We start from the raw sequence: 9,725 nt of genomic DNA on the forward strand, positions 1-9,725 counted from the left end.
CGCGCCGCGTCTGTAATGACGCACTTCCGCTTCCTCCAGTGCGTTCACTGCCGGTTCAAAGGCCCCCACGTGGTTGTTGGTGTTGTCGGGTGTGCGTTGCAAAGTGTGGAGTTACAATCCAAAAGTCTCCAGTTAGTCACAAGACTCTGCACGTAAGTGAGGTCGGTTGTTGTCGTTGACCCCGTCAAGTGACTGTTCACGTTGTTTAGCACGCGAGCGTCCGCTGTTCTTCCGCTCACGAACAGCGGCTGTGTGTGTGTTTCCCCAGACGTGGACATGGGGGAGTTCAAGGTGCACCGGGTTCGGTTCTTTGACTACATGCCCAGCGCCATCAGAACCATGGCGTTCAACAGCCGCTCGGAGCGGCTGGCTCTGGCCCGGGCCGACGGCGCCGTGGAGCTCTTCAACTTCGCTGACAACTACTTCCAGGATAAGGTACCGCCGCCTCATCAGCCTGGGTTTACGCTGCCTCGAACACCTTAGGTCACGTTCGTCCATCCAGCAGCTAGCTTTAACTCTGATGTGCAGGTGATCCCGGGACGGGAGGGCAGGGACACCGAGGCTCTGTGTTGGGTGGGCCGGCGCCTGTTCAGTGCTGGCTTAAATGGAGAGATCACGGAGTACGATCTGGAGAAGCTGAGACCCCGATACACAGTGGCGGCCTTCGGCGGAGCCATCTGGACCATGAGCAGCAACAGCCAGGGAAGCCTGCTAGCGGTCAGTGTACCACGCCACTGACCCATACGTCACACAGCTCTTAGTGTTGATTGCTAATTGAATATTGGATGATGTCTGGGTCAGGTTGGCTGCGAGGATGGGACCGTGAAGATATTCGAGGTGCTGGAAGAGACCATTCGACATCAGAGAAATCTTGCCCGACAGAAAGGTTAGTTCATGATTAAACAAACCAAACGGGCTTGTAATTGCTGACATAACGATGTAAACGAATGTTCTGCCATTTAGGTCGTATTGTATCGCTGTCCTGGCATCCCTCCGGTACTCTCATTGCTGCTGGAATGATGGACATGATCCAGATCTTTGATGCTGAGACAGGTGAGCACATACAGCATCATCTTGACTTTACTCAGAACTCCATGTATTATTATTATTATTATTAATATTATTATTATTATTATTATTATTATTATTATTATTGTGAAAAATGCTCTGCGGTAACCTTGGGTCTTCATCTGTTGCTGGCTTCAGGCCAAGCTACACACAGACTGCTGGTGGAGAAACGTCTCCGAGCATCCAAGAGCGTGGAGGTGGTGGTTTGGAGTGTCGTGTTTCTGTCCGACCACACAATAGTCAGCGGCGACTCTGCGGGAAAGGTCCAGATGTGGGACGGTTCGACAGGAACGCTGATCAGAACCTACTTGGTCTCCAAGTGGGATGTTTTGGCTCTCGCTGTGTCGCAGGTGAGGGCAGCCAGTAACCAGGAGGACCTGGGTAGTTCTAGCTGCACACGCGCACACAGTCAGATGACCTTCCAACATTTCACACAGGATGAGAGGAGTCTGGTAGCCGGGACCTCTGAGGGTACCGTCATCCAGTTCCAGTTCCTCTCCACTGTGGACCAGCAGCCCGAGGAGTGGATTCGAACCAGGACCTTCAAAAACCACTCGCATGATGTGAGGGCGCTCGCCCACACAGAGACGGCTGTGGTTTCAGGGGGTCAGCGTCTGATTCCTTTATTATACTGTTGGTTAGGTTAACATGCTGTCTATTGCCAGTACGATATGAAATGATAATGATGGAGCTTTGATGTCAGGTATGGATGTGCAGCTGGTGGTGAGACCCCTACTGGACAAGGTGGAGAGGAACACCCAGGAGGCAGCGCTGCGCAAAATCGCTTTCCCACACGTGAGAAGAAATCCTGTGTCTCCCAAAGTTAAAAATGCTTCATAAGGAGGCACTGACCGTTTCCATGGCAACATGCTGACCTACATCTCACCTTCTATGCAGAGAAACTTAGTTTGCTGTGCGAAGAAGGCGGGACTGCTGCTGTTCCAGTTCCCTGAGCACTTAGAGGTGTGGAGACTGGGGGAGAGCGACGGGCACGGTGAGCAGAACACCAACACTGGCCCAGTAGAGCCTCTCTGTGCTGGTTTACCGCCGAGCTGCTCACGTTTGACCTGTGTCCCAGCAGGAAGGCCGGGCGACAGGCTGCCTGTGAAGAGGAAACCAGAGAAGCTGATCGAACTGAAGAGGAAGGTGTGTTTGTCTAGGTTTAAACTTTTTTTTTTCGGGTTGCTGCTGAAGCTTTGATCCTGTCCAGGTGTATTGTTGACTTTTGGGCTCCATATGGTTCATTCTGAGGCTTACTGTGTGTGTTTGCACCTGTGCAGGGAGAAGACCACATCTGCTGCAGCGCTCTGTCTCCGTGTGGTGGCTGGATAGCGTACTCCACTGTCTCCGGTGTGCGACTCTACAGGTTCCAGCACAACAACAACATCAGAATCAGCAAGGTGGGCTCCTCGTCACTGCTGCTGAACGTTTTCACTGAAGTCATAACTGACGGCGGTGCTCCAACGTCCTGTCTTCAGGTGTCCAGACTCCCCAAGGTCCTCTGCTCAGTCCAGCAGCTCTGCTTCTCATCAGACTCCTCTAAGCTTTTCGCATCCACCAGCCATTCTTCACTCATAGTTGTTGGCCTGAACCAGTCCGAGTGCAAATACCTTAACACTCTTAAACCCAAGTCTGGTGAGTCCCTGTTTAATTTTTCATAAGCTGTTTAAGGATGGGCTGATAAAGTTGGCATTTGCTGGCAAACCTACAAACGCCCACATCTTCTTAAAAGCGTGTGAAACACAACCAGGTTTAACCCTGAATGTGATGTACAGACTCCAGACAACCAGTGCACCTGCTCGCTGCCAGTGATGATGGCCGATGGCTCGCTGCAGCCAACACAGACTGTGAGATTCACGTGTACAACCTTGAGAAGATGAAGGTGAGACTGCATGCTCCCCTCTGCTTTGCTGGCAGCAGTTCAACACCAGTAAATCCACCACGTTTGTGTGCAGATCCACTGCTCGGTCCCGATTCACAGCTCCTGTCCCACGGCCATCGCCATCCACCCAGTGACCAGCAGCCTGGTCGCGGTGCACGCTGACCAGCAGGTAACGCGTCTCCCGTGGTTTCAGCAACACTGACGGGAGTGTGCAGGTTCACGTGTTGGCTTTGTGTCCCTGCAGATCTTTGAATACTCCCTGGAGCTGAAGGAGTACACAGAGTGGAGCCGCAAGCTGCAGAAACAGGGGCTGCACTCTCTGTGGTTGGAGAGGGACACGCCTGTCACCCACATCACCTTCAACCCCAGAAACCCAGCACACATTGTTCTGCACGACGCCTTCATGTTCTGCATCATTGACCAGAGTCTGGTACATCCACATCTATTGATTTATTTACCGCACATTGTCTGATATATTGTAACTCGCAGTTAGTCACACATTTCTGCTTTCTAGTGGCTACATGTTTGTGCTGCAGGATTAGGTAATGCTGTAACTTTCCTGTGTGTGTGTCCCACGCAGCCTCTCCCTGAAGCAAAGGCTGTCCTGTACAATCAGATGACGCTGAGGAGCCTCCCTGAGTCAGACAGGCCCAGACACAGCCACGCCTTCAAGATCTGCAAGAGTTTCCAGGTACTTGGCTCCCACAGTGGAGCGACTGGAGCCCCTGTTGTGTAGAACTAGCTTTAGTTTCCTTCCACTTGTGCTTATGCTGCCCTGATGTTCCGTTCCACAGCACCTCATGTGTGTCAGCCTCCTGGACGACCATTCTCTGGTTGCAGTGGAGCGCCCCCTGCAGGACATCATGTGTCAGCTGCCTCCACCTGTCCGACAGAAGAAGTTTGCCACATAAAAAAGAAACTCTGTTTTAACTCCCACATCAGCTTCGTTTTCAACAACTGTGTGTTTGTCAAAATGTTTTGATAAAGTATTAAATGCATTTATTTAGTCATTCTTCATTAAGCCGTCATCTTAGCCTAAGCTGATGAAATCCTGAACCTGATGCTTTCACACCCATCAACCGCAGAATGATGTGGAAAACAGTATGAAGCAGAGTAACTCGTTGAACCACCTTGAGCAGCAATAGGCTTAAGCAAGTGTTCCTTTAACTGAGTTACATCTGCACATGTCTGGAAAGAATTTGCTCCATTCTCAGAGCTGCTTCAGCTCAGACCGATTGTGACATCAGAAATAGTTTACTAGGAATGTGTCTGGTGCAGGAGTGGAAGTATTCATAAAGGTAATACACTGAAATATCTGTACTGCCACATACACGTACTGTCTATAAAAGTGAAATGTGGTCATTTGTTAACACATGGTCTGAAGTTTTGTCTTAGTCAATGATGATCTATCACTTGGACCACATCCTTTTATGCTGAGACCATCTGGGTCACCAGGCCCTTACACTGGAGCCCTGGAAAGAAATGCAGCATAAAGCAGAGCAGAGAGATCACATATCATTATATATAGAAACTAGAACCTAAACTTGTAATCTATATCAACAATATTCATTACCTACACAGTTGTCAGTGTTGGCCAGAGTCAGTGGACTGGCCTTGGTGTCATGCAGTCAGCAGGTGGTGCTGTCACTATGGAGCAAAGATAAACATTCATTCATTTTGACAGGATCCACGTTTAATGTGCTTCTGCAGTTCAGTTTCCATGTCTTTACCTGACTGTCCTGTTTTCTGTAGGTGAGCTCATACAACATGAAGCATTACCTCCTCATACCGAGGCTTTGTCAAGGAAACCATGCTTAATTCAAATGTGCAACAGAACTAGTTTTGAATGAAATAGTAGCCATGCAAAGTAACGTCATGTTATACAAGAAGGACGAAAGAAAAATACGCTGATAAAAAATCCATTAGGAGGAAATAACCCCCTTTTCTCATTCTGTGGCTAGAGGTCGGAAAGTCCACCTTCTCTTTGCTTGAGGTTCCTCACTGTCCGTGGATGTAAATGATGATGGAGGGCTGTGGTATGACTGACTGGTGGAGATCTGAAGGGTGGAGGTCTGTGGTCTGGTTGATGGATGGCTGTGGTCTGACTGGTGCTGGTCTGTAGTCTGAGTGCTGGAGGTCTGAATGGAGGGGGGTGGAGAGTTTTTCCTCCTTTGTGCCCTCTGAGGAATAACCGCTTTAAATGGCTGGATTGAGTTTGAGCATTAAGGATGTCAGACACTGTAGCTGTTTAGTTACTGTTTACACTGGTGTAACATTAAAAGGGTCAGAACTAAACTAAGGTTGAAACCAGGACGCTTCCAGAATGAAGATGTAGACTAGTTTGATTTCAGTGAGAGAAACCAAAACCCAGTGGAGTTGCACAAGGGAAGCACCATCAGGCAGGGGTTGAGGGAAGCAGTGGAAATGAGTTCATTTAAATGGGTTTCGGACTTGGGGGAACTGGTGACGAAGCCTGACGTCGGTGTGGTTCTGTCTGAGCAGATAATCTCCAATTAATGATTTATGCAGCACTGCTTAAGCAATTTCCTCTTTTTCCCCAGTGATGTCACTTTTGATCAGCTCCTGCAAATGTTTGCTATTGTGCAATGGTTTCTCAGTCTGCACACAATGACTCTCATTGTGATGCTGAGGCCGGGTGTCAACCCACGCATAGCTTTACAAACAAACAGGAACCCGACTGAACGAGACCAGTGAAGCGGCTCTGACATGTGGGCATGAGGTTCAGAGCAGCCAAGTATTCTCACTGTGGTGACACCGTTTCATTGTGCTCTGAAAGCAGGTAAAGCTTCTGATGAAGTTGCACAAGCTGCTGAATTTGGAGGCTTTAAGGAATGACCTTCGCAGCTTATGGCCATGTTTCCTAATGTTAGACTTGATGATACTTAGGGAAACCTTAGAATCTCACCCTGAGGATCCTCCTACAACCCCCAAAATGCCTTGTGGTCATAGTTAAGCACCAATGTGGCGTTAAAGGCATCACTCTGCGGCCTGTAGCTCAGGCACCACCGGCTTTGAAGAGTCAGCGGACCGTGACTGGCTCAGCGAGAGATCCAAGTAACCCAAACGTGACCTAAGTAAAATACACTCAGTTTCTCTGGTGTCATCGTCCCACCCAAAAATGTGACAGCAGTGAAAGGAAGAGCTGCGGTCAGAACAGAAACACACTCACACACACACTCTCACACACACACACTTTACTTTTTAAACCTTTGCTTTATTTAACCAAAGTCATTATCAGCGAAGAGTGTGAAGAGTCCCACTGGGACAATATTATATATATATATATATATATATATAAATAAATACATCTTTCAACCTGTCAATAACAATAAGAATAAGTCAATAAATAGAGAAGTACTCAAATATTAAATTATTGTAAACAACTACACAATAGCCATTTTTCTCGATGACAGAGCCATCAGTATGAAGAGGTGCACAGAGGTCACACTACATCACGTGCAGCGTAAACAGAGAACAGCAGAGAGCTGCACAGCTTCACACAGAGAACTTGGTGCGTCTCAGACAAGCAGCCGTCGCAGGTCTACGAGGAGGTCTTGACCCTGGCGCAGGTACAGCCCACAACCACCTTCTCATAGACCGGAGTCAGGCGGTACTTGGTCCGGGTGCCCTGCTCGTCCAGGCACGGCTCCCTCCTCAGAAACATCCTGGTCTGCTGGATGGGCACCGAGTTGTAGTCGTGCGTCTCCACCACGGTGGGAGAGCTGTGGTGCCTGTCCCTGATCTGGATGCAGCCGTAGCACAGGCACTGCGCCTCCACGTAGGTGGACGGGAACTGGTCCTCCTTGGTGACGTGTCTGGAAGGGGGGCACAGCCGTTATAAAACCATCCCCGCTATTATCGCCTTAAACTAATTAAAAGCCACAGGTGTCCGCTGGAAAGGAGAGGCACCGAGGCGGGCGGCAAACAAATAAAGTGCCACGGGTTGGAAACGCCGCAAGTGGCGTCATCGCGAGTAAACAAAGGCGCAGATGCTGGACGCAGAGGGCGCGTGCACCTGAACGCAGCATGATGCAAACGGCCGGGAGCTGCACTTAGACGTGCGTCTACCTCTGCACGACCCCCCAGTAATCAGCCAGTTCTGCGCTAAGTTGCGCTCAGACGCCTAACGCGCAGGAGCGGGTCCCTTTCCCTCCATCCTCGCGCCGATCATCACGGGTGGGTACTTACACGTATCTCCACGGGGACAGCGACCGGTCTTCGAGCGACACGGACGGCAGCCGCCGGTACAGCCCCACGGGGCAGCCCGCGCTGATGTTGGGCACCCTCGGCTCCGCCGGCTGCTTGTGCAACGTCCCCAGCTTCTTGTTGGCGACCTCCTCCAGCTCGTCCTCATTGAAGCACTTGCTGGTGCACAGCGGTACCAGGGACAGTAGAAGGAGAAGGATCTGCGGAGGCAGACAGAGGATGAGGCGGCGAAGGATGCGCGTCGAGCCCAGGCCCGTCCCGTCTCTGCGCGTCTCACTCACCTGCTTCGGCTCCATCGCGGCTCTCTCCTCTTTGCGTGACTGTGAACAGGCGGCAGCGCTCGGCTTGAACTTAGCATCGTGGTCGGTCCACTCTTATTTATCGAGCCTACCTGGGGAAAACCGGCAGCATGAGGAAATGGAAATGTTATTTTGTTCCTCGACTTCCTCTTTCCTGAGTGAAAGTAGGCTGTGGGAGGACGGGGACCGCGCATGTGCTGCCCTGGAATGCAACACTCAGGAATTTCTTCACACACACACACACACACACACACACACCCACACACACACACACACACACACACACTCCCTCTCTCTCTCTCTCTCTCTCTCTCTCTCTCTCTCTCTCTCTCTCTCTCTCATGGCTCATTAACATAAGTCCTCACCCAGAACCCACCAGTAAAAGAGTTTAAACCTCAGAGAAGGACACACACATCACTGGTGGGGAACGTGTGTGTGACACATGCTCTTAGACAACAACAAAGTGTGTACGTGTTTGGTCAGCGAGGCTCAGAGATCCTAATCGACCTGTGTTGTAATTTTCCACAGCTGTTTAAATGAGACAAATTCTATTGTCTGTATGTGTTTTCTGTTTGAAGGGGTTCAAGGAATCACCTGCGTGTGATCAACAATGCTGATAGCAGAACCATGAAGATCAAAGCAATGCAATCAGCTCATTTCCAAAGGAAGCGACAATTAATTACAGAAATAAAGTAGTTCCTAAAAAAATGGGAAAACTTCCTTTAGAAACACGAGATTGACTGTGAGTTTCCGGGTCGGCAGAGTTTTTTCGCTTTGGTCATTCAGGATGTTGTAATTTACTTTTTCTCCTTAGGCTCCATGTCTGAGTTCTGTTTACGTCCCATGAGTGATCTAACCCACTTCCACCGCCAACCTCTGACGGATCAGGTTCTGTTACCTTACAGCACCAGAAAGACTTCATTGTCCTTCCACTGTGTCTGAGGGTTTTCCTATGTGGTTCACTCCGCCCATTCTACACAACATCAACTCCAACAACACACACGCTTGTGTTTCAGTCAAAAGGATTCTAGCAAACATTTAGTCCATTTATATTCAATTCGTTTTTTTTTCTATAGCACCAGTTGTAATGGAAATTTCCACTACTGTATATGAAGGTATTTTCTCTTGTGACAGAACTTACATGTACATACATACGCACAATCCAATTAGTGTTGTTGGTTCTATCTGGTATAAAACACTGCATAAAGCATAAAGCCTTTTTCTGCTACACTTCTCACCACGTTGGGCTGTGACTGACCCTGAAACTTGCACATCTCAGCATCAGCAGAGTTCTTTAAAAAAGGCACTGCCTCTGTGTAAACAACTGAAAGACAACTTTAAATGACCCTGATTGATCCATCAGTTCTGAACTTTTATTTGGCTGCACACATTGCATTTTAACAGCATCAGCGGAGGTTCCTTCCTCTTTCTAGTGAAACGAGGCTCAATGTGGGTGACGAGTGGGGGTTAAAGGTGGAGAAGAGGGCAAAGAACAACCACAAGCCGCCAACCTGGTCTTAGAGAAGAACCTGACCTGGAAGCTGGTTCCACAGAGGAGCTTATTCTCCTACTTAACATGAAGAACCTCTAGAACCCCCAGTAGACCAGCTCAGAGAAGGAAGAAGCTACTGCAGTCCAGTACAGAGGGGACTAATGATGGAGTCGTGTTTTAGCAACACTTTGACAAAGGAGGCTCCTAATTCTGGTGATATTCCTCAGTAGGTGGTCAAAGATGAATGTGGGTGTTAAAGTCCAATTATAAAAGAAATGGTTGGTCAGATAAGCAATAATCAGATAACAAAGGGGCTTTAGGGAAAAACTGTTAAATCAATTTCAAGCCCATCTGTCAGGATGAGATTATGGTTATGATTAAAACAAGTGGGTTCATTTACATGCTGAGTAAAACCAATAGTGTCTATTAATGAGTAAAAGCAGACCATCATTGAGACATTCAACGACTACATGAATGTTAAGTTCTCCCACTACAATGACTTTATCTGTGTTAAGAACTACTGTAAGTCATTAGAATTCAGAGAATTCAGTTAAGAACTCTGAATATGGAGCAGGACTCCACTTCATTAGAACAATGTTTAGGTAGGAGTAGTTATTAAGTCTGAGTTATAAATTGCTGCTACGCCTCCACTTCCACCTCCTTCTAGGAAGATGACAGTTGGTTCATTGGAGTTGACTCATTCAAACTAACACATTCATCCTGCATCCAGGTTTCACTCAGACACAACATGTCTATG

At 48.6% G+C, this 9,725-nt stretch overlaps 2 protein-coding genes across 4 annotated transcripts; one reads left to right on the forward strand and one right to left on the reverse strand.

The window, feature by feature from the left end:
* The first annotated feature begins 19 nt into the window (after window positions 1–19).
* Window positions 20–3,948, forward strand: utp4 (UTP4 small subunit processome component). 3 transcript variants are annotated; one of them, XM_029154565.3, is made up of 17 exons: window positions 20–161; window positions 269–435; window positions 529–717; window positions 802–886; window positions 964–1,053; window positions 1,207–1,418; window positions 1,506–1,674; window positions 1,772–1,863; window positions 1,966–2,062; window positions 2,147–2,214; window positions 2,349–2,468; window positions 2,547–2,703; window positions 2,844–2,950; window positions 3,024–3,119; window positions 3,195–3,380; window positions 3,531–3,641; window positions 3,745–3,948. In XM_029154565.3, exons 2-17 carry the CDS (start codon window positions 277–279, stop codon window positions 3,859–3,861), a joined length of 2,055 nt encoding a protein of 684 aa, XP_029010398.1. In that variant the 5' UTR covers window positions 20–161; window positions 269–276; the 3' UTR covers window positions 3,862–3,948. The 3 variants fall into 3 exon arrangements, with proteins under 3 accessions (XP_029010398.1, XP_029010396.1, XP_055365717.1); XM_029154563.3 differs by having other exon boundaries at window positions 20–152; XM_055509742.1 differs by having other exon boundaries at window positions 20–152; window positions 2,150–2,214.
* Window positions 3,949–6,232: 2,284 nt separating this feature from the next.
* On the reverse strand, window positions 6,233–7,691 carry il17c (interleukin 17c). Its single transcript, XM_029153959.3, has 3 exons — window positions 7,459–7,691; window positions 7,160–7,377; window positions 6,233–6,786 (listed from the first exon to the last, which is right to left on the reverse strand). The coding sequence occupies exons 1-3, from the start codon at window positions 7,471–7,473 to the stop codon at window positions 6,513–6,515; spliced, it is 507 nt and encodes a 168-aa protein (XP_029009792.1). The 5' UTR covers window positions 7,474–7,691; the 3' UTR covers window positions 6,233–6,512.
* Window positions 7,692–9,725: the final 2,034 nt, after the last annotated feature.

The sequence above is a fragment of the Betta splendens genome, chromosome 6 (assembly GCF_900634795.4).
Source record: "Betta splendens chromosome 6, fBetSpl5.4, whole genome shotgun sequence".
Taxonomy (NCBI): Eukaryota; Metazoa; Chordata; class Actinopteri; order Anabantiformes; family Osphronemidae; genus Betta; species Betta splendens.

What these genes read in the sequence shown, in the direction of transcription:
- utp4 (XM_029154565.3), top strand. Translation starts at nt 277, where the DNA reads ATGGGGGAGTTCAAGGTGCACCGGGTTCGGTTCTTTGACTACATGCCC. An exon ending in ACAACCTTGAGAAGATGAAG is followed by an intron (nt 2,951 to 3,023) that starts GTGAGACTGCAT and finishes GTTTGTGTGCAG; the next exon opens with ATCCACTGCTCGGTCCCGAT. An exon ending in CGGTGCACGCTGACCAGCAG is followed by an intron (nt 3,120 to 3,194) that starts GTAACGCGTCTC and finishes GTGTCCCTGCAG; the next exon opens with ATCTTTGAATACTCCCTGGA.
- il17c (XM_029153959.3), bottom strand. An exon ending in CTGTCCCCGTGGAGATACGT is followed by an intron (nt 6,787 to 7,159) that starts GTAAGTACCCAC and finishes CCCCCCTTCCAG; the next exon opens with ACACGTCACCAAGGAGGACC.